This window comes from Megascapheus bottae, chromosome 21 (genome assembly GCF_031878675.1).
Source record: "Megascapheus bottae isolate mThoBot1 chromosome 21, mThoBot2.hap1, whole genome shotgun sequence".
In the NCBI taxonomy this organism is placed as follows: domain Eukaryota; kingdom Metazoa; phylum Chordata; class Mammalia; order Rodentia; family Geomyidae; genus Megascapheus; species Megascapheus bottae.
Genome location: NC_143529.1, coordinates 27,729,843 through 27,755,926, shown reverse-complemented (window position 1 = coordinate 27,755,926; position 26,084 = coordinate 27,729,843). Strand labels below are relative to the sequence as shown.

The window sequence follows — 26,084 nt, the reverse complement described above, 5'->3', positions numbered from 1 at the left end:
GAACTCTGGGCTTCAGTGCTGTTCCTGAGTTCTTCAGCTCAAGGCTAATGCTTGAGCCCACAGCAACACTTTCAGCTTTTTCTGTGTATGTGATACCAAGGAATCAAACCCAGGAACTTTGTGCATGCTAGGCAACATTCTACCACTAGGCCAAACTCCATGACAGTGCTGAATGAAGATCCTGGGAAGGAGAAGAGAAGGTGCAATAGGATGAATCTGTGAAAGTTTAAATGGTTTGCTAAAATGCATGTTCTGTCCAAACACACAGGCCTTCAAATCCTGGAGGAATCATCTTTTGACACAGTTCACACACGTCCTAGGGAGTGGGTGGGAGAGAAGAACAACATAAATGCTCACCAGCCCTCCTGCATCTGTGCCTCTCTCCTGTGAGGATCCGACATCTTTCCTACATCAGCATTAATCAAGGCTTCCAGTAGAAGACCCCCAGTTTAAAAGTGTATATAAAACACATTTCCAGCTTGGCACCAGAGGCTCCCGCCTAGCTACTCGGGAAGCTGAGACCTAGAGTATCCTGGTTACAAGCCAGTCATGGCAGGAAAGTCCATGAGACTCTATCTCTACTTAGCTAGCCAAAAGCCCGACTAGAGGTGTAGCTTATGTGGTAGAACATCAGAATAGCAATTGAGGACCCTGAGTTCAGGGTACTGACCAAACAAACAAGAAAACCCCCACATTTCCAGGTTGTTCATGATCATTCAACTCAATGCCAGAAAGAGGACAGAAACCTTTTACGTCAGGTAGCTTTGGGTCACTCTTCAATATACCAAGTGCAAGGACCTTCTGATGTCCCACCAGCCCCCTTGCTGTGATCACTACCTACCTCATCACCAAGTGAAATACAACATTAGGAGTATTTCCCTCAAATCACGATTATAAAATGGGGACAGGAAACAGAAAGCGGTTTGTTTTTCACAAATTCTCCTAAGGTCCCCTAAACTTAAATAATACCTATCCAGAGTACAAACAAACAAAATCCTTATTTTCAAACACCCTAGAAACTATAGTTATAAGAGTAACACCTCAGAGCTCTGAGTGTGGCCTAGTGGTAGAGTGCTTGCCTAGTATGCATAAAGCCCTGGGTTCGATTCCTTGGTACTACATACACAGAAAAAAAGCCACATGCACAAAAAAGTGGTGCTATGGCTCAAATGGTAAAGTGCTAGCCTTGAGAAAAAGCAAGGACAGTGGGCAGCCCCTGAGTTCAAGCTCCAAGACTGGCAAAAAAAATAAAAATAAAATAATACCTGTTGTCCATCTCTTGACCAAACACTGGCAATACAATGCTTTTTCTTCTGTGTTTTCATTTTACTTTGCTTCCTCTCTAGCTGAGTGTGTGTATGTGTATGTGAGCGTGAGTGTGTGTATGTGAGTGTGAGTGTGTTGGTACAGAAAAGTTGAACTTAAAGCCTTGTACTCTTGCTCAGCTTTTTGGCTCATGGCTGGCACTTAAGCCACATATCCAGTCCGACTTTGTTCCTGGATTATTGAAGATACAGTCTCACAGCCTTTTCTGCCTTGGCTGGCTTTGAACCCAGATCTTCCAGATCTCAGCCTCATGAGTACCTAGAATTACAGGCATGAGTCACCAGCATGCAGGCTCCATCTATCCTTTTTTGCTAACTTGCTGAGGGATCTTGCCTTCTGAGGAGAACATGAGCAAGAAGTAAGAATATTACTATGTCTGGGAACTACAGAAACTTAGAGAGCTCTTGTCTTCCTTATTGAGTGAGTGGAATTTTTCTTTTCACTGGGTAAGACTCCACCTGGAGAAACAAGAACCCCATTTTCTTGCTAGGACTATGTGAGCATCAGAGGGTTCCCCCATGTCCTCCACTCCTTACACTGCCCTACTTTTAAGCCCAGTCTGCTCATCTGGGTTTTTATAAACTCGCAACGGTTTCTGCAATCTAACTTCCATGAAAGTTGAGGTGGATGCGTGGAAGAGAGGGATGCGGGCTGCAGGGGCTAAACCAGCATTCTGGGAGTCTGTGACTCTGACAGCTTTCCCCTCAATGCCTGGACACCACCAAAAACCGTTCCGTCTGTTTAGGTTAGTGCCAGGAAAATGGCAAGGGCCTGCTCCAAGTCTGTCTTCATACCTCCTTGCAGTCTTTCAGAGAGGGAAAGGGGTCTTGTTACACCCCAGCATCTCCTCCAAATGGCAAACAGGGAAACGCCAGCGCTCGGCTTCCATCCTGACAAGCGCGCGCCGCAGGGCTGCCTGGCCTCTGCTAATAAAAGCTCAAAGCCTAAATGGCTCGGTGGTTATTGGCTTTCGCCCTCGGACGGAGAAATGAGATCACGATTTTCACCGAGGGAAGGAGCCGTCACCGCCGGGCTGCCGAGGCCGCCGCTTCCCCTCCCCGCGCGGGCCCGCCTGACATCACCGGTGAGCGCTTGCTGGAGGACGCGGGGGAGACTTCAGAGACCCAGCCCCAGACAGGCGAGGACAGACACGGGTGGGGTGGGGTGAGAGGAAGAGGAAAATCCAGGTCCCCGTTTCCCCACATCTTGGGGCGGGGGTGGAGGGGGAGGTGACAGATGGAGGTTGCATAGCAAAAAACACAGCAGCCTTGAACAGCTGCGACCCCTTGAGCCCCCCTGTACCGCCCCCCTCACCTCCGAACTCCAAGGCCAGCGAACCCCGCAATCCAAAGCTGCCAGGGGGGGCTGTCTTGAGAAGGCCTAGTGGGACGGGAGGGAGGCGGGGCGGGGGCGGCCGGGAGCGAGGCGCCCGCGCGGGAGGGCGCGGTGGGTGGGGTGGACCGGCGGGGGGGGGGGCGGCGGCCACCGCGCCCCCGCCCCGGCTAACGGAGCCTCCTCCGCCCGGCGACGGCAGAAGCGCCTCCTCCCCGCCCCATCCGCGGCCCCGCAGGGGGAGGACGGCGCCTCACCTGGCCCCTGATGAGGGGCGGATCATGCCATGGCAGCGCCGGCGAACGACAGCGGCGGCGCCCAGAGCCCGAGCAGCAGTCCAGGGAGCCGGGCGGGAGCCGGGAGCTCCGCAGCTGCGGGAGCCCGGGATGGCGGGGACGCGGGGACCCGGGACGCGACCGCCACGGGCCCCTACCTCCCTCCGCTGGAGGACTACGAGTGCAAAATCTGCTACAACTACTTCGACGCGGACAGGCGCGCCCCCAAGCTGCTGGCCTGCCTACACACCTTCTGCCAGGAGTGCCTGACCCAGCTGCAGCTCCGCGCCGCCGCCGGCGCCGCCCCTGAGCGCGCGCCTCGCCCGCCGCCCTGGCACGGCCCGCCCGGGGCCATCGCGTGCCCCGTGTGCCGCCACCGCACGCCGCTGCCCGACAGCCGCGTGCACGGCCTGCCCAACAACACCAAGCTCGCCGAGGCCTTTCCTCTGGCTCTGCGCGCCGCGCAAGACCCGCTTCCCCAGGACCGCCTCCCTCCGCTGCCCGAGCGCCGCGCCGCGCCCGTCGCCGCCGCCGCCGCCGCCGCCGCCGCCGCCGCCCCGCCGCCCGCCGCCGCCCCGCCGCCGCCCGCCGAGGACGCGGCCCCGGGGGCTCGCGCGCGCCCCGGCCTGCGCGCCCCGGGCGCCTACGAGAGCTGCCAGAACTGCAAGCGCGCGGCGCTGACGGCCGGCTGCGTGTGCGTGGTCTTCTCCTTCCTGTCCATGGTGGTGCTGCTCTTCACCGGCCTCATCTTCGTCAACCACTACGGGGGCGGGGGCGCAGGGGGACCCCCGGGAGGCGGGACGCCCCCTGGGGCGGCCCCTGCCACCGGATCCCCTTCCCCCTCGCCGGTGGGACCCATCTGCCTGTCTGTGGCCAGCATCCTGGCGCTCTTCTCCGTCGTGGTCACCTGGGTCATCTGCTGGCTCAAGTACCGGCCCGACGGCGCGGCTGCGGGCTCGGCGGGGAGCGGCTCTGGATCCTCGAGGGCGCGGCCCGGCGGTGGCGCGCGGAGGAGCGACACGTAGCGGGGGACGAGGGCTGCGGGGGGCATACCGGGCTCCCGGCCTGCGTCCCCGGGTCTACGAGGATCGGACATCCCTGCAACCTCGGGACAAACTTCGGGCCGCCAGAGTTGGACCTCGGGGGTTTTTTATTTTTATTTTTCCCGCCCCTCTTAGGCTCCTAGAGCCCCGGCTCCTTCTGGGCGCTGAGCCCGGGGTGGAAACGGAGGAGGCGGGACGCTGAGGAAGGGCCCAGACCGCGCCAGGCACTTTATGCCCCATTCTTTCCAAAGTCCTGAGGATTTGCGCAGAGGAAAGAGTGGACCCCAGCCAACCCTCCAGAACACTGTCCCTGGCCTGTGCCAATCTCTTTTAAGGTGCGGCGCGCGCGCACACGTGTCTGCTCGGATCCACGTGAATGGACCAGAACCGCCTAGGGGAAGAATGAATGAGCCTTGAAAACTTGCAAAGTGTTCGTGCTTCCGGGTAGGAGGGGGATCCTGAAGGCTAAGCAGGCGGAACACGCCCCACGGGCACCGGGCATCCGGGCGCAGGGGCCCAGACTCCGCGGAGAGGGGGCCTGGGGCGCACCGGTGGCTGGAGCACAGCCCAGAGGTACGATCTCTCGGAAACTAGCCGTGGTTTTATCCTCGGCGTAGCTGCCAGGAAGTCATTTCATCTGTAACTGGACTCGGATTGCAGAGCCCGATCTTCCTTTTCACAAAACTGACTGACGGTTGCCCCCGCCTGGAAGATACTGAAAGCTATTCACCCGAATAGAAAGGCTTCCCCTTAACTTGTTTTTTAAAATTTTATTTTTTTTAAATCATGTAGTTTTTGAATATGTAAGGCTGGAAACGTTGCGAATTAACATATCCAGACAAGTTGTCTTAAACTACTTAACCTTATTATACCTCTGATCCAAACGCATTTCAGAATCAGGAACAAAATAAAGGTGGGTTGGTAATTGATCTAAGATTCTATACTGTGAAAAATTAATGACTCAATTGTATGAAAAAATATGATAACGTCCAAAGTTGAAGCTTAGTGATAAGCCTTTATGCCTTGTACTACAAACATGTCTATGATACATTTGCCCTAAAATATTATTTTGAATTTCACTGGTTGCTATCATCAAGATCATTGAAATGTCCACATCTAGTCACTCGAGAGGAAAAAGAATACATATCTGTCTGATTTTGTAACTAAGGGATGAACTATGAGTACATGTTATACGTGAATTTGGTGCCTGTTTTTAAGAAAAGAAGAAAAGGTTCCAAATGTATTTTATATGAAAACATTCCTTAATCCATTTTGGGGTGATTAAGGTGTGGGGGGAGGGAGAATTTTCATGTTGGAAATCACCAAAGAGTCAGTGGGTCTGCTACTATTCCTCATGTGTTTATGTATTTATGCAAGCCATGCATGAAATCTTGATACTATTAACTGAACCTGAATGGAACATTTGTATCTATCATATGAGTGAGGTAATTTATTGGCCACCAAGCAGTGCTGTGGCTACAGTTTAGAAGGTACAACATAGTGCAGTATATGTCTATATTGTCTTAATAAAAACAAGAAATATTTATAGAAATATGTTCATGACATTTATTTCCTTGTGACATAGCTAAAGGTTATTTGCTCCTCGGTTCTCTTTTTTTTTTCAAGAAGAAGGAAGTTAGATAATTTCATAATGGCATTTTATTGCTATTATTAAGGTGGTGTAGTAAGGAGTTACCATTTCAGAAGTCAGGTAATGGGTAATTTCTTTTTGGACAATGCCATACCTTCCTTGCATTTCTCTTTCTTCATTACACATGCCTATCCCAAAGTCATTAGAGCTGAGAGATGTAGGAATGTGTAGTGCTAAGATGAAAGTCTCATGGAATTATTTCTGCTGTTTACAAGGAGCCACTGTAGTGAGTTCTTGGAGTGTTGTAATATTCTGAATGCAGTCTGCCCATCTACAACTACAGCAGCCACCAACACAGAATTCTTTTGTCACATGTTTCTGTTCCATGTGTTCAACTGACTAGTACAAGGAATCACACTTCTGAGATCAGTTTTCATTTCCTTCTACCCTTAACATCCTGTATTAGTTCTACAGATACTTTTTAAAAGTGTTTTGTTCACCTTTGCTTCCCTCCCATGAAGATATGCTGTTTACAGCCACTTCAGTTGCAAAAACTGCATGCACACATGAATGCATGTGGATGTGCTGTGCTCATGGCTGTATGTATAATGCACATTATATATGCGTAGTAGTAACAGAAATTGGCTTTGTGGATGGAACCGTGTGTGTGTGTGTGTGTGTGTGTGTGTGTGTGTGTGTGTATACAAACATGTGTTTGTTATTTCTTTCTCTTAAACTGGCACCCTAGAAGTCTGTCTAAAGTTACTTGGGGACCAACTTGCTTCATAAAGTTTATTTATGTTCCCCAGAAGAACACCAGTGATGTAACCTAAATTATTCTTCATAAATGAGAAATACATCTTGGAATTGCCTCAGTCACAATGAAAGCCACATTTTGCTTCTTTTATGGATTGCACATGTAAATTTGAGTCTGAATACTTTAAAATCATAGATTTACTTCCTAGCTTAATACATAGGCATGAAGATTTCATTTCTTGGCTGACCTTACCTTACTGCTAATTTCTAACATTTTTTAGCAGACATTAAATAGAAGAGGGTTTCATATATATATGATTTCTAGTGGGTTTTGATTGCTAAGCATTCAGGTGTGTGTGTGTGTGTGTGTGTGTGTGTGTGTATGTGTGTGTGTGTCCTTATTCACCTGTTTCACAGATTTGATTGTGATTGCCAGAAATACCAGCACCATCAATACAATAGGAATTTAGAAAGTGTTGACTGATTTATCCAGAGAGCATCTAGAAACAATGGTGTGCAATTCTCCTTTTCATGATAGTTCCAATCTAGAAACAATGGTGTGCAATTCTCCTTTTCATGATAGTTCCAATGTTCTTGAAAGATTTTGATTTAATCCTGAACACAATTCTTCAGGTCATGGGTGAGAACTATCAATGAAGTCACTGATCTGACCACACACCTGCTCAGAAACCAGCGATCTCCCTGACTCCAATTCACCTAATTTTCAGGTGAGTTTCCATGGAACATGACCTTCAAATTCATCATACAAGCAATGAGTAAAATACCTATCCTTGGAATGTCCAATGACTTGTTGAACAATGTCCATCTCAAGAAAGCTCATTGGGTTTGGGGTGGAAAACCAGTTTATGGGACTCTGTATGTGAGTCTGAATATTAGATCTCCCCTTATTTGGAAAGACTGTGGACATCATTTAATCTCTGTGAATCTTAGGCTGCTCAACAATAAAATGGAGAGAGAAAAAATCACCTTCTTTCACCTCAAATGTGAGGATTTGTACATTTACATAAACATTCATACACACCACCAACTGCTTTCAGAAACTAAAGCTCTTTGTGCACTTGCTTTTTCTTTCATTCTGGGTTTCAGAGGTCTAATATCATCTCCCCAGAGAGCTCTATCCCCAGGGGATAGTGATCTCACTGCTACTTCCTTCCCAACACTCAGAACTGTCTGCAGTGGTGTTAGTTATCTGCTGAATTGTTGATTTCTTGCAGCCAGAATGTAAAGACTACAGGAACATTGCCTGTTTGGCCTCTCTTCTTAGCCACAAAGCTGTGTAATGAATTCTTAGTACATAGTAAGTGGCTCATAAATAGTGTGGTGAGCTACCTGAAGGAAAACCCTGGAAGGAATATTGGGCAAGTAGGCTCCACAGAGTGCCAACCTGCTGAGACCATGAGGGTAAATAGTTATATTTCCTATTGGATAAGGATTTTTGAAATGTTAAAAACTATGCTCTTAGGCACGGCCTGTAATCCTAGCTACTCAGGAGGCTGAGATCTGAGGATCAAGGTTCAAAGCCAGCCCAGGCACAAAAGGACTGGAGACTCTTACCACCAATTAACCTCTAGAAAAGGGGAAGTGGGACTTGACTCAAGAGTAGGGCGGTAGCCTTGAACTGAAGAACTCAGGGACAATGTTCAGGCCCAAGGGTGGGTGGTAGCCTTGAGCTGAAGAGCCCAGGGACAGCACCCAGGCCGCCCAGGCTGAGTTCAAGCTCCATGACCCACAAAACAAACAAACAAACTGTGCTCCTGAGTTTTGAGAAAATCGGTGTTATAACAGCAGAGTGCTTTTTGCACTGTCCTCATTATAGAGACCAACCAAAGAGTATTTAGATATTCTGATTACGTAAGGGAAAATTCCCATAACATTGTGAAGATATTCTGTCAGATTTCATTTTTTCCTTAATCCTTGTTTGAATAACTTTTAGTTCTTGCAGTGTGTGTGTGTGTGTGTGTGTGTGTGTGTGTGTATCCCAGAGCTTGAACTCATGGCCAGGGCACTATCCCTGGGCTTTTTAGCTCAAGGCTAGCACTCTACCACTTGAGCCACAGCTCCATTTCCAGCTTTCAACTGGAGATAAGCCTGGGCTGGCTCTGAACCATGTTCTTCAGATTCAACCTCTTGGGTAGCTACAGACAGGATTACAGACAGCAGCCACTGGTCCTAGATATCTTTGCCATTCTAAATAAAGCATTCTTTGCAAACTTATTCATGTTTCCCCAGTGCTGAGAATCAACCCAGGGCCTTACTCTACCACTGTGTCACACCCCCAGTCCCAGACATGCTCATTTTATTCAACTTAAGAGCAGAGTCATGCAGTTACCCTGTGGTACCTTTCTATCACCATTTGATTCTGCCCACATCAGTGTTTTACATTTCTGCTCTGACATGAGGATGATTAAATTAATGTCATGGAACAATGAGCTGTATCTTTGTTAAATACACATTTGTTTTTCTTCCTGTGAAGTCATATAAGTCTATTGAATATGTTAGACTGCAAGTTAGAGGAATAGCTAATATTTATTAGCATAACTTTTTAAGATGTTAGGAAGGACTGCAACCAGACCTTTGAAGACATGTGAATAAATAAAGTCTAAGATTTAATCTGTCATTTGATTGTCCACATATAAGTATATACATATATATATATATTTATATGATACCACTATTGTTTCCTTTTATCCACTTTGGTTCTGAGGCTTCTATTTTCTTAGCAAACTGCAAATACACCAAAGAAAAGCAAATTTATTTCTGTCATACATTCTCAACCATTTCTGATCATCAAATACATTTTAACGAATATGAGTATTTAAAGTTCAATCTCTTAAATATTCCTAGGAGCTAAAGAAGAATGTGCACGCTTCCTTTAGAAAAACAGTAGCCCATATATGTAAAATTGGATTATCTTTGGCTTAGAAATGCCACATCTAGGAAGTTGAGTGGAGGCGGGGGATGGGGGATGAAGTGAGAAGAAAGATGAGGGAGAATTCTCCTACCATCACAAAGCACACTACAATAAAAACAGAAGAGAAAGTGCTTACTCATTGCAAAAATAAACCATTTTTCAACATCTTTGATTTGGGGAGCTTTGGAATACACAATCTTTCCATCAAGGATCATGAGTGTCTTCCATTATTTAGAAACACTGCATTTATATTTGTATTGTGTATGCATAGGGAAATATTTTTCAGCCAAACTTGGGGTTTGAGATCAAGTTATATCTGACCTATAGTTTGGGGAAAGGATTAGCTTTCTGTGATAACTATACAATTATTGGCCTGGGAGAAATATTGAGGTCCAACTTGCAAGGCAGTGATTTGTCCCTAGACTTCCATAGATGGTTGAAATTACACACAACAGTTTTCTAAGGTGAACCTTAGCAGACTCTGGTTCTAGGTGGAAGTTACCTGGAGGGCTGTTAAAAAAAATGCAGAAGAGTCTGCCCTGCCTGCAGAGAGGATATTTAATTAGTGCTTCCCCATGTTTCAAAGGCGCCCCAGGTGATTCCCAAGCAGTTATTTAAGAGAATCCTATTTTTCACAAGGCATTTATTGAATCCTAATCTCCCTTTAATGACCAAAGCACTAAATGGTGGAATTTCCCCCTCTTTGGAAACTATTTGGGAGAGTACAGGGACAATGCTTGGATTTTGGAAGTAATTGTGATTTGGATTGCCAAAGGATGGCTGGGTAATCATTGTGCTTTTCTCTCTCCCTCTCTCCCCCTCCCTCTCATCCTCTCTCTCTCCCTTTCCACCTCCTTCCTCCCATCTCTCTCTTCCTCTCTTGGGCTCCTCTTTGCCATCCTCCACCCCCTTCCCCACAAGCTGGGTTTTTTCTAACACAGGCTGGGTGAAAACTTGGACTTTCCTCCATGACCAGACTTTCCTGGGAAATCACTTGGCTACTTCAATACAGGTGAGTGGTTTCCTAGTACTTAAAGTTCAACAGTGAGCCTGGGGCCCCGCGGAGTGCCTCTAGGTCCATTTTTCTGGAGGCTGTAGCAGGAGGATCCCTGGAGGCCCGGAGTTAAGAGACCAGCTTAGGTAGCACAGAGAGATCTCTAAATGAATAAGTAACTATCGTCGGAGTGGAGGTAGCTTGGGATGGGGCGGGGGGGGGGGGGGGGGGGGGGACTGGAAAGTCTCCAGGAAAGCCTCCACTGACACCTATGACATCAGAGCCGAGATAACCAAAGTCCACCTGTCCATCACTTCGTCGCCCCAGTGGCGGCCAGGTGCGGACGGGCCAGCAAATCTCTGCTGGCAGCACCTTAAAATACTCCCCGAAATCCGGAGCTGTTCAACTTCTTTCAAAGAGGGGTCTGTTCCGTGTGCAGAGTGAGTGAGTGCATGTCCTCGGATCCAGATGTACCTACATTTTCACGCCCAGGTGCAGACTCGCCCTGGGTGGATGTGTAGCTGGGGATTCTTTACCTGTGTTTCTTTGCGTCCAAGTGCAAGCGTGCCTGCTGCAGACCAGGGCCCATCTCAAATACTGGGAAGGAAAGGGGTGCTAGGGACGACGCTAGGCTGCCCCAGCTTCTCTGCCACGGTTGGGGGAATCCAAAAAAGGTCCTGGCAGCCGGCTGTGAGTGGGGATAAGTACTGCATCCTGGGCCTAGCGTCGTCTCCCTTCCCCAAGGCCTCTGAGCTCGACGGGAGCCCAGACTGTCTAGAGGGGTGGCGGGCAGCGCTGATCTCGGATCCCCTGGAACTAGGACCCACGAACCAGCTCCTTCCTAGCTGTGCGCCCCAGTTTCCAGCTGGCTTCCCTGGGGGCTTGAGATCCGGGGGAAGCCTGGGAGATCCGGAGGGGAAAGGGGCGTCACTTGACAACTCTACTGGGTTGGTGTCCCTTTGCTTATTTGTTTCTTGTTTGTTTCTCTGTGCTGGAGATGGAACCCAGTCCTGGGACATACGATGCTAGCGCTTCACCATGGAGCCACGTCCCCAACCCTGTTTTGTTTTGTGTGGAACCTGGCCTTCCACTTTACCGATCCGGGTTTGTTGACCTCCCCTGGTTTCGGGGTTCAACAGGTGCGTTATTTGTGATTAGATGACACAGTTCACTTGGCTGGTTTGGGAGCGGCCATTCTCAGAACCCGCGTGAAAGCCAGCATCGCACAGATTAAAACCAGCAGAGCAGAGAAGCTCTAGATCGTGGATAAAGAAGAAAGCGGTGGTGGCCGCGCCTGTGGGCCGCCCTGCGTGATCTCCGTTCATTCTTTGTCACCGCCCCTCCTCCAGTAAGGGTTAGGAAGTCCCAGACACCACCTCCCCGCCCCATCAAGCGCACCCCAAAACACACAGGGTGCTGTCGGGTCACCTTCCGAGGGCGGGTCACCGCGAAGTGAACAGATATTGGTGGCCTGGAATACTACACTAATTCTGGATTCCCTCTTTGTGAATGCTCGTTTTCTCCTCAGTGTCCTGAGACTAGCGGGACCCCAAATCTGGCTACACAATTCGGACTCCCGGTCCCCATTCCCCCCAAGTGGCATTGGAGAAGGAGTCAGGTTCATCCAACTTCCAACTTCGCCAGGACCTGGAAAAGCTTTAAAAATGTCGTGTTCGGAAACCCCTTCTGCCAATACGCAATCTTTTTTCTACAATCTGTCTGGCTTGTAGTTTGAAGAAGGTTCTTGTTGCCAGACTGTCTCTGGGTCTTCTCAGCGTGGGGGTTTAGTCTACTAACTATTCCCTTAGAGAAATAGAAAACATTGTTTAAAATAAGCCTGAGATTCGAAGTGGTATGACACCTTTGTTCTAAAGGTAACTGAATTGCAGTAATTTTTCACACTTGTTTCAATGGAGATAAGGAAGGTAGGTTTGTGCCTTCCAGAGGCATTGAAGGGAATTTCTGGCTCAGGTGTAGTGTGGCACTCCTATAATCTCAGTTATTCGGGGGACTGCAAAAGGAGGATCTGGAGTTTCAAACTGTCCTGGCTATATAGTGAGACCCTGCCTCAATTTTTTTTAAATATTTCAGCCAGAACAAGGTAAACAGTGAAAGGCAAAGTTTTTAGGTAGCTTCTAACTTCCATCCCACATGATCATATTGATTGAAAATTAGGGCTGTCTGTTGAACAGGACTTTGCCATGGTTTAAAGTCTACATACACAGAGCTTCTTACCTGTGTGGCATGAGGAAAGTTCATAAGCCTCTTTGTTTACCCCTTTCCCCATTGATAATGAGGTATGTTGAGCAGAAAGTGAATCTGGGCAATAAACTCTGACAACATGACTAAGTGCAAACCAAGCATTCATTAAACATCTCATAGTTGTTGTCATTGTTGTCTGACATTCTCTGTAAGTATTTCTGCCACGTCTGGATTTTCCCAGTCTTCTTATTGGGGAGAGGCATGTAGGCAGATAGACCCAGGCTGTCTGAGCTTTCCTGCTGGGCATAGGCTTTGGGAGAACTCCTGGTGTTTGTGGCCTGAAGCCTGGGACAGACACTGGAGAGATAACAATGATAGCAGATAATGGCTTGGCACTTCGTGGTGTTAAGAAGGGAACAGTGTTTCCCGAATCATCATCCTGCCACTTCCATTAACCTCCACTTTAATAGAGCTTGTTGCCAAGTGTCTACCAAATTCACACCTACCTCATTGTTTAAGCTGGCAAGTTCCAAGCTCTATTTCACTTTATTTAAAAATAAACAGATTTCAACATCTTGAGAAAAAGAAAAACAAAATTGTTCATAATTGCATACTAAGGAAAGATGTAGAGCATGCAGCAGGATTGTGAAAATTTTAAATTTTCTTCATAGGGTCTGTTTCCTCACATCAGCCCCTGATATTTTACACCCCAGGTCTATACCATTTCCCATATGCCCACATACCTGGCAGTGCTGAGTGGGTACTCATTCAGTCCACGTCTCCCAGTGCCAGTGAGTCCCCCAAATTGTAAATCAGAAGCTACAGAGTATGAACTCATCCTGTTTCCATAAGGGACATCAGCTAGGATAGTATTCTGCCTCTCTCTCTCTCTTTCTCTCTCTCTCTCTCTCTCTCTCTCTCTCTCTCTCTCTCTCTCTCTCTCTCTGTTTCTCCCTCTCCATTCTCCCCTACTTTCTCTTCCCTCACCTTTCTCCTCATTCCCCTCTCCTCTTTATCCCTTTGCAATGTAGAGAATCTTACTTCTTTCCATTTTGCTAAGATTTTTTTTTGTCTCTGAAACCATTCATTCTGAGGATACTTCTTGTGTTCAAGCTCAGAAATCTTACTTCATTTCTCTTTCCCAGGGAGATGGGGACAGATTCTGAAACTTCAAGATCTGGCTTCTCATCCTCTTAAGTCATCCTCTCCCAGCGAAACCATGCTGTTCCTTTGCTTGACTGAAAAGTGAGGTTTCTCTGCTGCCAGAGTGTAGAGCAAAAGCCAGAGCTCCAAATGTCACCATGTGTCCCCAGGGAGTAGAGATGATCACATCTACAACTGGAGTGACACCCGTGTCGCTGGTTGATGAGGCTGCTCTGTTCCTCTTAGCTTTGCTTGGACACCGAAAATATGAGATAATCTGATGATTCCCTTTCCACATGGACTCCTCACCCCTGCTTCAGCTTTCTGCTCCACATCACTGCTAAGCCACTCCCTGATATTGTAAAATGTTGCTTTATGATGGTTTTTATGATTGCATCTGGGCAGCATTACTTCATAGTGGCTCTTCTTTCCATGTAGAGCTGCCTCTTAAGGCTTCCACCTTCCTGATTGTGTTTCTTAGTGCCAATGTTCAAGATGTTTTCAAAGCCTTTAGGGAAAGAATACACAGACACAGGTAGCTTGCTTACATTTGTAATCTTAGCTATTCAGGAGGCTGAGATTTGAGGATGGAAATTGGAAGCCAGCTGGGACAAGAAAGTCCCTCAGACTTTTATCTCCTATTAACTGCCAAAAAATAAAAAAAGCTGAAAATGGAGTTGTGGCTCAAATGGTGGAGCGGTAGGTTTGAGGGACAGCATTCAGAACCAGGAGCCCCAGGTACCATTACAAAAACAGAACAAAACCAAACCAAACCTTATTTTCCCTGTGGATGGCTCCTGTTTATCTCTTCCTGGTTGGAAAAGGAAGGTCTCAATCTTCCCAGCTTCCCAAGCTGAAATCATCCCAAATAGGCACAAGGCCTAAATAGCCCAATGCTTCACCATTTGAAGAATGGAAGAGACAGGTCCTGGAGAGTGGAGGATGGAGTTGGGCTCTAAATTTTATTCTCTGTGAAATAAAAATTGTGTTTGCAGCCAGTGGAGGCAGAGATCAAGATGCCTTCAGTCCAGGAGTTGCCCCATAAATCAGTGAACCAGCTCATAATGAGAAAGGAAGTAAAGAAATGAAAACACCAAGGCCACAAGAGGAAGGGTGGGGCTTCAGGTCCTGCCAAATCCAGCAGGGTGGCACCTACTTTTGGCATCCTGAACTGCTCTTCTTCCTCTTCTTTGCTTGGGCAGTGCCACTGAAAGATGACCAACAAGGTGGAAAGGGCTGAATGCACTGGGTTCTGAGAGACTGAGAGAGGCAAAGGAAAGCAGGGAAGCAAGAAAATGTGAGATGCTGTCTGGGCGATCAGAGCATCCTGTAGCTCAGCCATCGACCCACCCAGACGCTGTCCGGCTGTCCTCCAGGCTTGATTAAGTCAGCATTTATAATTAGATTGAGAAGGCAGGGCAGCCAGTGAGAAGCAGATGCTACCTCGTTTGGGGTTTGATTCTTTTTCCCAGAGTTCAGGGCCCACGAAGAGGGCTGGCACAGCCTCCATCTTCATTACTAAGCCTTGGTTATGCCTCACCCCCCTTCTGCCCCCCCCCCTCCGTGGGTTCAGGATCCCCGGGGTCAGAACCTTTTCAAGTGAAGGAATCTCAGACCTCAAATAGGCCAGGCTCAAGGCACGAGGTTCAGAACCTGCTATGGAGGGTGCTGGCTGTGTGGGGAAACTGAGGCCAAACAACCAATCCTGACTAAAGCAGATCATTCTCTGTGTACACCCAAGGTCCCCGCCTTCCAGACACACAAATGCGGCCCAGGCGCAAAGAATCTGAACTTGGCTCTCTCACCTGTCACCCACCCCTTTCCATCTCCCGCCTACTTTCTCACTTGCAGTGTGCAAGCAAGGGCTCCCCCCTTCTCTCTGGAAAAGATCCCCTCTCCACTCCCTGCAACCACCCACCTCCCGCCTGAATCACAAGGAGCCGCAGCACAGGGGGTCCGTTTGTACCTGGGAGGAGTTCGTTGATCACCTGAATAGGTTCTAAAATCTTTCCAACGTACTCCGCTGGGCAGTCACCCTCCGTGCCCTCCTGGCTTTCTTCCTCTTGCCAAGTCACCCAGATATCCTGACTGTCCGCGGGATGGCTGCTCAACCCCCACTTTTGCTGTTGTTGTTTTAATCAGTCTCCTCTACATAGCATCCAACATTAGAAGGCAAGTGAGGCTGGGCCTAGAGTGGAGGAGGAAAGGGGCATAGATCTACCTGCTAGACTCCGCGTGTGGCCTCTCTCTGCCTTTGTCTCTCTGTCTCTCTCCTCTTTCTCCATCTCTGTCTGTCTCTGCGTCTCTGTGTCTCTGTGTCCGTCTGTCTCTGTGTGTGTGTGTGTGTGTGTGTGTGTGTCTGTCTGTCTGTCTGTCTCTCCCCCCCTCATGTGTTTGTGTGTATACAAACATGTGTTCCAAGAAAGGCCGTTTCCCAGAAGAGGCTTCGCCCAGCGGACCGGGAACTGTGCAGCTGGTGGGCCAGCAGCGCGCAGCACTTTCGACTTTCCCAACTTCCCAGCCGGGTCCTCCCTGGAGCCACGCTCGCCTCCCGTGGGCACCGCTGGCCAGCCCAGCCGGCGAGCCCTGACCGGCGCCGGCGACGGAGAGACGCGGCCGCCCCGGCCCCCGGCCCCGCTCGGCGGGGCGCCCGCCGTACTTTCGATTTGGGTGATTGAACTTTCGCTTCGGGCGTGGATGCAAAGGGCGCCCCGGAGGGCTGCGCTTTCATCCCGTGAAGACGACGCTCTCACGCTCGTCCGCTCGAAATGTCTCTCTTAATTAACGAAGAAGTTGCAGGGAGGTGGGGGGGGGGAGGCAAGAAGTAATCGCTTTGCATTTGGAGAATTCCCTAGGTAGCGTGGCTGCCGGTGGGGACGGCCACCGGGACTCAACGGACGTTGGCAGCCACTGAGTGGAGGCGTTCTTGAGGAAATCAAGTGCGTCCCAGCTCGCTCCCTTCACTTCCCTGTCGCTAAGGCCCACGCTCAGAGTGAAACCCCACATTCCCCTTCATCACGTCTGGGTTCAAAGTGTCCCGTCACCCCTCAAAGTCAGTCACCTGCCTTTGGCACGCTTCTCCCCAGCCACTCGGCCCATCCACAGAGCCCACTTTGCCAACTCCCGGGTTTGCTTCAACTGGAGCCCGCAGCCAGCAAGGGCTGTGAAAACAGGGCTGTCCGGATAAGTAAGGCGAAAGAGCTGGAAGCCTACCCACTGCGCGCTAAGGTCGTCGCCATTCGAAGTTCCTAGTCCGGTGAACTGAATCAAAATGCCACCCTCTCTCTCTGAGGACACTGTCTATCTGCACTGTTAAAACTGCTGCGCCTTCCTTGATGGGGGCTGTATTAAAACACACCCCAAGTTTAACAGGAGACCCCCTCTTTCCCCCATACACGTATAAACACTCGATGGGCCAAGCAGAGGCTTCCCGCCCAGCAGGGAGGGGCGGGGAGGTGGGGTGACCGAGTGGCTTCGGAGGCTGGAGAGCCAGGAAGCCGCTTCAAAGGTTTCAGTAACGACTCTTCGGCCTTTATTTATGTCCCTATTAATACAATATCCATCATGCAGATATCGATCTGTATCCTTTAAACGGATACGCTCAGAATCAATTAGCCATGCAGATTACATTTCCTACATATCCAAATGTTAATCTTTCAGACTGAGGGCCGGTGATATATATTTTTTTGCAGCCAGATACTATTAGATTTCGTTTGGAAAGAGTAAAGAAACGAAGAAGAAAGGCACTCTGAAGCTCCTTTCTCTTGGGGCTACTTGTCTTGACTCTTGGCCCCAGCTGGGGTCTGGAGTGGCCCTCGCTGAGTTTCTTTTTCTTTTTGGAGGAGTGAGGAGAGAGCTGGTGAGCTGTGCTAGGGGTCCGCCGAAAGGAAGCCAGACAGCTTTCTGCAAGATGGCTCTGGGCGGGCCATACAATAGTTGTGGATTTGCACATGTGTTGCTTGCTACCTGCTCAAAATCATGGTGTCTGGATGCTTCTTCTGGGTTCCTTTCGTTGTCCAAGACGTTCAGCCTTCATCTTCTCAGTTCTCTCTCATGCTTTGCCTAGTTCCAAGGTTCTGGATGAAAACTATTTTCCCACTATTCTCCCCAAAGCCAACTGTTGGAGTAAATTATGGTTGTTGTTTTTTCTCAGAGAACGACGAACTTTATTTAAAAGAGGAAAAGGGTGTTTTATGGGGAATGAGAGATGGAGGGGGGGGACAGCTTAAGATCTGAGAAGTCATTTGATGCAAGTCGTAGCTAGAGATTCAAAGACTAGAGCCTCTGGATTTGGTTGTACTGAGAAAGGTTTCCTTTTTCCTCCCCCCCCTTTCCCTTCTCCCTTCCCTTCCTTTCTTCCCTCTCTTCTGTCCCTCCTCCTTTTCCTTTCTTTCCCTCCTTCCCTTTGTTTTTTTCTATCCTTCCTTCTTCCCCCTCTTCCTCCTCCTTCTGCCCTTCCGCTCTCTTTTCTTTCTTGTGTATTCCTCTCCTTCCCCCCCCCCCTTCCCCTCTCTTCCCTCTTTTCAATCTTCAACCTTCCTCCCGCCCCCTCTTAGAAAAGGCTCTGGGTTGCGGAGGGTTGGGCGAGCGGGCTGGCGGGCGGACTCTCCCCGCGGGCGATCCGGGTCCCGGGGTGGCAGGTGCACGCCGCCGCCCGCTTCCGAGGAGTCTGGCCCAGTTGGCGGCCGGGTTGAGTCGAGAGTGGCCTGGGAAGCCCGGCCTCCGCCACCTGTTGCGTTCTCTCGGCTCAGTTGGCGGAACCACCTCCGTTCCAGGAGTGCCCGTAAACGCCGAGGTTCGCGGGTGCTGGTCGCAGCGGGATGGAAGAGGGTTTGAACGCTCGTCTTCTGGGGTTCTTTCTTCTTGCTCTCTTCTCGCTCCGAGCACTGAAATAGCTTCCCTCAAAAAGTGTGTGTGTGTGTGTGTGTGTGTGTGTGTGTGTGTGTGTGTGCGTGCGCGCGCGCGCGCGCGCGCGCCAAGCTGGAGTCAGGACCTGGGGGCAGGTAGCGTCGGAGAGTAGTGGAGACCGATCCAAGGAAAAGGTTCGCACCCCGATTCCCTTTCCCTCCATCCCACCCTCAGCCCCGCCGACGGGACACCCAGTCTTCTTCCTTCCGAAGCTGGGGAGGTCATCTGCCTACTTTTTGCTCTGGGAAACTTCAGTCTCCTTAGAATCCCAGCATTTCTTCTCTCCCAGCTTTGCTCCAGACTTCCCCTGGCCATTTCCTGGGCACGAGGCGCAGCGGCCCCTCTCCCCAGCCAGGACCCGGGGTTAACCCTCCCCTCCGCATACCGGGTACCAGCACACACAGGCGTGCGAACACACGAGCCAGCCAAATTTCTCCTGCAGCCATCACATCCTTCTCCCCAGGGCCCCTCACCCAGTCACGCTCAGGACGATTTCTAATTTTACCAGACGGTTTTTTTTCCTCCCCTGTAGAATTGGACTCTAGCATCTTGTTTTTCTTGTTCACATAAAAACAGACTTTACACACTCTAATAAATGTAGGAGACCAGTTGCGGTGTGGTAAATTCTCTGCCTCCTTTTTTTTTTCATATCTCTTTCACCACTTTCTCCCTCCCCTCCCTCCCTCCTTACTTCCCTCCCTCCCTTCTCTTCTTTCCTCCTTTTCCTCCACCCTCCCTCTCTCCCTCCCCTCTCAAAAGCCATGTTCTTTATTGAGAGTCCACTCTGCTCTGACTTGTCCCGTGTCTGGCCACTGGCCCACACAACATTTCAATACTCACACCTTCCAGTGTGACATTTCAATGAAGTGTCCAGATCCTGTCCTTAGGTCTTAACTCATCCCAGCTGATGTTCTGAGGGGGAGAAAAGTAGTGCTGCTGTTTTTTTTGACAAATAATTGTGTGTGGGGGGGGTGGCTAATGCCCATAGCTGTGGCAGCATTGTGTCACAGCTTTAATCAGCGTATTTAGCAATTGGTACAATCTCATCTAGCCAGAAAGCTTGTGTAGAACTTGAAAATGTCATTTTCTTTCTCTGAGCACCAGGCAACCTTTCTGTAGGACTCTGGATTTCTTGGCTTTGTCCAGTCTGGAGCTACATCCTGAGATCATGCTGTGACCCATCCAGTACCAGGCTGGTGTCCAGATCGTTTCCCTGCAGGATGGTAGGACAGACACCTCCCCCAAACACACACAACCAGGGGCATTATGTTGAATAGATTATAATTTCCTTTAAAGACTTGTGTCCAGCTCGAAGAGAGGTCATCCTTCAGAGGCCCAGAAAAGCCCTTGAGCCATGAAAAGCTTGTCCAGTTACCCAGTGCAGTGAGGAGGCTGCACACAGATGGATGCTGAGCCTTCAGATAAAAGTCACTGGGGCAGGCTTTCAAACCCCTGAGGAAGAGCCTTCAAGTAAATACAGGAGGATAAGCACCCAGGCCTGGACAACCCGTTCACTGTCCATTTCATCTGAAGTAGGGAAGTGAATGCAAGGTCCCCCTTCCCAAGACAAGCTTTAATTTGCTCCCGGGATTGGAGATCAAGGCTACACTGCTGAAGGGACTTCCCTGATTGCTTTACAGGCAATTTGTTATCTTGGGGAGAGGGGAAGCCATGCTACTTTCCAAAGTTGGTTCCGGGACTTCACTTCTTGACTTCTAAGCTGCACCGCTGGGTCACAACCAATTATCCATATTCCTCTCCTGGACTCCAGGAGAGGGAAGTGAGCTCAGGGAGAGACTCTTCCAGCGGCCTGATGGGTGGTTTCTGCTTCCCTAGTGACTTCCGAAAGAATTCAGGAGAGGCTGGAATCTCAGAAATAAGGAGAGAATTGGGAGTATGGGGCTCTGTCTGAAGTGCCTTTTGAATTCTAGGAGCAACCTGTGGAGCCCAGCTAGCTTGGGGAAGTCGGGGGGGGGGGGGGGGCTCTGATCCGGGACTGGTTTGGTCTGGCAGACCACCATCTATGAAGCCTCTGCCGGTATCACTGTCCTGGTCCGGGCTTGGGTTGGATTTCTTGAACACAAGGAATTTGCACTCGGGGTCTTTGGAAATGGCCCCGGTGTCTGGGAGCCCGTGGGCGCACACCCTTCTATCTCTGGATCCTCCGGGAGAAGGACAGAGCTAATTTGGGAGGTACAAGCAAACAGCCTCTACGGCCCTGCAGGAAAGGAGGGAAAACAAAGCAAAACAGATCGTTTTCCTACTCGGGAGTTTCAGGGTGTGTGAACCTTCCCTTTCGGACTCCAGTTACGTTTTATTACAGCGAGTGGTGGCTACTTCCTAAACACGAGTGGATCTGAATCCGGATCCGTAGGCACTCAAGAGCCAATTCATCAGGCCATACCTGGATCAGTGGGTGGGTGGGGGGCGGTGCGGGGCGGGCTCCGGAAGTCCATGAGGAGTCTACGGCAAGCCCATCTCCCCAGGAATGTGTTGGCTCTCGGGAGAGACCATCCAGGGAGCCCTGGTCTGTACTTTAAGTCCCTGGAAACCCAATCTGGGCTCAGAATCAAATGAGAGTCAACCCCAGGATGTTTCTTAGTGCCCATTGTGGGTTTGGGGCTCCCTTTGGCGTGCATCTCCCCCCCCTCGGAAATACACTTTGGGTAACCCCTTTCCCATACTATTACTGAGTGTCCTAGGAAATTTTTGGTTATCGCCGTTCAAACTCTGGGAAAAGTATCTAACTCTTCCATTAAGATCTATAATGGTTTAGGAAATAAGGACTCCACTTTGGTGACTCCTCATTGGCCAAAAAAAAAAAAAAAATCTCCTTGACAAATTGAATCATCTTAAGTAAAACCGAGTTAAACAGGCCTCCACTCCAAACAGTTTCTCTACTTTGTACTATGCATACACAGGCCCCTCCCCAAGGGTGGGTGGATATAGGGGAGGGGGGGTTCAGACATTTTCTGGAGTCTGGGAGGCCTTTCTCCCAGGGTCCAGCCTTCGGATACCAGGCCCAGTCCAGAGCTTGTTTGCCCCCCACCCCCACCCTACTACAGACAGTGGGTTATTAAAAGGCCAACACATGGAAGGGTGAGCAGCCACACTTTAAACTCACCCCCCTGCACACCCCCAAATTTGCCTCCAAAGTTTGCCTTAATTAGGAGAAGGCAAGTAGGAAGGGGTCCTGAGTTCACGTCAAAATTGTCAAAGGAGGTGGGGGGAAGGGGGACAGAGAGAGGGGTGGAGTGACTCCAGGGCAGGAAAAATTCGAATATGATAAAAGAGAAAGGGGGAACTTGAAGCCCAGAAGTCATTGTTTCCTTTATTTCAAAGGGAAAAACCTGCCCGATTCTCATCCTTTTGATTGATTAAGGCCCTGAATACCTCACAGTCCCGGACTGACAGTCACTGAATAGACTTGAGCGAATAAAGCGAGGCGCAGAAACGCGGGGCTGGCACTCGGGGGTGTAAAGGAGGCGAGTTCGCTGGCACTTACCAAGTTATAAATAAAAGGCCATGCACAATGGTACCTTCTCTAAGGACAGACAGTCTTTACAACACTCCTGGCGTCATATCCTGCTGAGGGACACTTCAGCTCCTAGCCAAGACTTTGCTCCTTTTATTTTTCCAGCCCTTTTAGTCTGAATGCCATAATAAATTCCTGAGAACAAACGCTGCAGCCGGGCAAAACTTTAACATATAGATGCATCTCTGCATCCGGGGTCTCTACGTGGAGATTTAGAGCTCCAGCTTCCTAAGAGAGTTGGTTTTTTGTTTTTTTGTTTCTTTTTTTTTAATCAATTAAAGGAGATGACTCTAAGCGCCAAACTTTAGCCATGCAGTCTTGGTGCCTAGGTACCTGCTCGCTGCCTCTCTGAGCAACAACCCTCCTCTTACCCCTCACCTCTAGATTGAAAAGACAGAAAGGACACTGCAGGCTCACCCTGGACTCTTTCTGACCAGAACCCCTGGGGGAGATCCTATACCCAGTCCAGGCCCGGGGTAGAGACTGACTAGAGGGAGGGAAACTCAGCGTTATCAGCGCCCCCTGCGGTGGCAGTCAGCCCGGCCGAGACCCACAGGTGGAAAACCTTCAGAGTTAGGCAGACACCGGGCGAGAGACACAGAAAGACATGAAGTCAGAGACTCAGAAACTGAGAGCCAAGGAGACAGATCGCGGAGACGCGCGCCTGGAGAGTGAGTGGTAGACTGAGGCACGCGCGCACGCGCACACACACACACACACACACACACACACACACACACACACACACACACACACGGAAACCCTTCCACCCTCTGCCGCTGTCATCACCCTCGGGCTGTTTTCTCCCAGTTTCCTTGGGTCCACCACCCTTCACTCTTCGGGCCTGGGGGCTCAGTGCGAGTCGCTCTTGGGGTCCTCGGAGGCCCAGGCAGTCTGGGATGGGAAGAGAAAGTGGCCGCCGTCGCCCAATCAGCGCGAGTCTCCGCCACCCGGGACGGTCTCCTCGTCGGCCAATCGCAGCTCAGGGCTCCTGACCGAGCTTTGGGTGAAAGAACTAATAAATGCTCCCCAGCCGGAATCCCAGCACTCGGGGTCCCGACCAGAGGAGACTCGGGCCGCGCTCCCGCCTCGCCCCCTCCTCCCCCCGGCTGGTCCTGGTGCTCCGAGCCCCCTCCCACCCCAGCTACGGCGCCATTCCACCAGACTCGCACCAAACTTTTTCCACCCTGCGCTTGGGATCCTGGACTCTAAGGGGACTCCACGCCCGCCTCTCCCCTCGCATCTCTAACCCCCGGATTCGGAGCTAGCAGCCACCCCCCTCCTCCCTTCCTGCGCCCCTCCCTCTTTCCTGTCTTTTTTGGGGGGAGGGAGGAGCTCCTCCCCAGGGTCACCCGCCGCGCCGCGCTCGTTTTTTCCCCTTTGCCGTCTTCACCTGGATATAATTTCCGAGCGAAGCTGCCCCCAGGATGACCACGCTGGCCGGCGCTGTGCCCAGAATGATGAGGCCGGGCCCGGGGCAGAACTATCCACGCAGTGGCTTCCCTCTGGAAGGTAAGGAAGGGCCCCGCGCCACCTGAATCCCGGGGTTCCAGATGGCGGTCTCCCCCGTCCAGCCCCTGCCCGCGCGCCCCCCTCCTCCGGTGCGTCCAAGGAGCCTCCAGAAGCCGGGAGCTGGGGGGCCCGGCCCGGCTGGACTTTCAGCCTCCGGTGCGAGCGGGCGCACGGCTCTCGGCGGAGCCCCGCGCGGAGCTGCTGGGCGGCCAGGCCTGCGCCCGGCGGGATCCACTTTCCCCAGCTGTCTGCAAAGGGGGCGATCAGCTTTTGGAGCAAACACACAGAAGCCCCTTCTCGGCGAGTCCGCGCCGGGGGGGGGGGGGGACCCCGAGCCCCGGCCGACCCTCCTCGCGGGGCGAAGTTGTCGTGGTGACTAAGTGCGGTCCCGCCACCGGAACTAGATTTTGATTTTTTAAAAATAATTTTATTTTTATTTTATTTTTTTAGCACTCTCGTGTACAAATCCCATTCGACTCAAAGTAAGCAGGTCCCGGATTTCTGTAGCCCGTTTGGGAAGGCCTTTTCCCACCCTCTGCCTGAACATTCAGGGCATGGCAGAAAGCGTGGCACCCCCCCCCAACCCCGACTTTCTAAACAATTTGAAAGGTTAGTGAGCTCCGATCCGGAGAGGATTTTGACAGTGTCTCAGCGCCCCACGAATGCAACCCCCGGGGTAGGAACAGAGGCCACAGCGCCCACGAGCAGACGCACCGCTGTGGCTGTGTGTAACAGGTGACACTCGCCGCCACCTGTGCCCATGTTTAGTGTCCAGTGACTCTGGACTGACTCTTAACTGTGGTCTAAGCCGGAACCCCTAAGGGTTGTCAGCTCGCCCCAGCCCCGACTGGTCCTGTTTTGGTGATGGATGTTGCCAGACTCATCTCCCCACCAGCCCCCCAGGGGCTTCCTCGAGCTGCCAGGCTTCTGGGGTGGACAGGGAAGGAGAGCTCGGAAAGAGTGGTCCTGCCCCATTACTCACGTCACACAAGATTATATGCCGCGGGGGAAGCCGAAACATTTGAACAAATGTGGCCTGGAACTGGGGAGTCTAATAGGAAGCAGTTTCAGCTTTGGGGCTGTCACATGCCGATTGGGCAGAAGAGTGCACAATTAGGTGGGTTCGCCTGTCTTGTGGCTTTCTATCCCTCCCCCGAGGTGACTTTTTTTCTTGTGTCTGCTTTCTCTCCCCCCTTCCCCACACTTTTCTTCTCCCAGTCTCCACTCCCCTCGGCCAGGGCCGCGTCAACCAGCTCGGTGGAGTCTTTATCAACGGTAGGCCGCTGCCCAACCACATCCGCCACAAGATCGTGGAGATGGCGCACCACGGCATTCGGCCCTGCGTCATCTCGCGCCAGCTGCGCGTGTCCCACGGCTGCGTGTCCAAGATCCTGTGCCGGTACCAGGAGACAGGCTCCATCCGTCCAGGTGCCATCGGTGGCAGCAAACCCAAGGTGAGCGCCAGGGCCTGGCTGGCAATGCCCGGGCTTGGCCTGCAGTTTGTCGGATGGAAGGGTAGTGGGCCGGAGCTAAGGGCTGCCACTTGGGGCTTTTCAAAAGTTACTTTTCAAATCCAAGAAGGTGTGTGTGTGTGTGTGTGTGTGTGTGTGTGTGTGTGTGTGTGTGTGTGTGTGTGTGTGTCCATCAGGAATGGATGGTTCTTGATTAGAATTATAGGCAAACCCCTGTACTTTTGCAAATAGAAAAAAAAAGTTCTGGGAGTCTTGAAAATCTCATCAAATTATTTTAACAAACACCAAAAGCATTGAAGTGGTTTACATTCACCTGTTGCTGATTTCTTCTCAACTCTTTCCCCAAACCTCATTCATTGCACTGCAAAACTAAAGAACCTCTCTTTTTTTGTTGTTGTTGTTTATTCATTTTAAAAAATGTTTTCTGCCCCACACTTAATTTTCCAAGGACTACAAAAAAATCATGGTGATCGCTTTGGTTTTTTTTTTGTAATAAGCATTGATTCTGCTTTTTTTTTTTTAAAAAAAATCATGGTGATTTCTTTTTTGTAAAAAAAAAAAGCCTAATGCTATCTTCAAATTATTTTGGTTCCTTTCTCAAAGAAATCCACAGTGGTTATGTGGGAGGAGATTACACAGACACAGTCTTTTCTTCTGCTTGTGAGGGAAAGCCAGGAAGATTTTTTAGTTACCAGGGGGCAAAATCCAAGAGGGTTATGGTAGAGACTTTTCAGACATCCTCCAATTCCCTCATTCTCCTCCACCCTTACTCTACCTTTGTAAACTCTTTACTTGTGTCAGGGAAAATGCAAATCCGTCATTATACACATCATTCTTCTAGTCTATTTTTTAAAATTCAGATTCACAACTTTTTGCAACTCATCCTGCTCTTCTCTTTAAAAATCACTCTTGTATCTCTTTGGAGTGGCACAAGTTGCCGATCGAATCAGTTTGTTCAGTAGCTCTCTCAAGCATTACTTATTTTAGTTTCATTTTCGCATGATTCGGGTATAAACAGTTGTCATTATTCCCAAGAATCAGAAAATACTATCGTTGCCTCTAA

The 26,084-nt window shown here is 50.2% G+C and overlaps 2 protein-coding genes across 4 annotated transcripts in view; both read left to right on the top strand.

Moving 5' to 3' along the window:
- The first annotated feature begins 2,944 nt into the window (after nt 1-2,944).
- On the top strand, nt 2,945-3,958 carry Rnf228 (ring finger protein 228). Its single transcript, XM_090354399.1, is given in 3 exon segments — nt 2,945-3,441; nt 3,443-3,489; nt 3,492-3,958. Coding segments are annotated over 3 exon segments (1,011 nt in total).
- Nucleotides 3,959-23,464: 19,506 nt separating this feature from the next.
- The window catches only part of Pax3 (paired box 3), a 96,777-nt gene continuing 94,157 nt past the window's right edge, over nt 23,465-26,084 (top strand). For all 3 annotated transcript variants that reach the window (XM_090354397.1, XM_090354398.1, XM_090354396.1), the window contains exons 1-2: nt 23,465-23,549; nt 24,768-25,003. In XM_090354397.1, coding sequence (XP_090210523.1) covers nt 23,465-23,549; nt 24,768-25,003 — 321 coding nt within the window. The remainder of the gene's footprint in view (nt 23,550-24,767; nt 25,004-26,084) is intronic.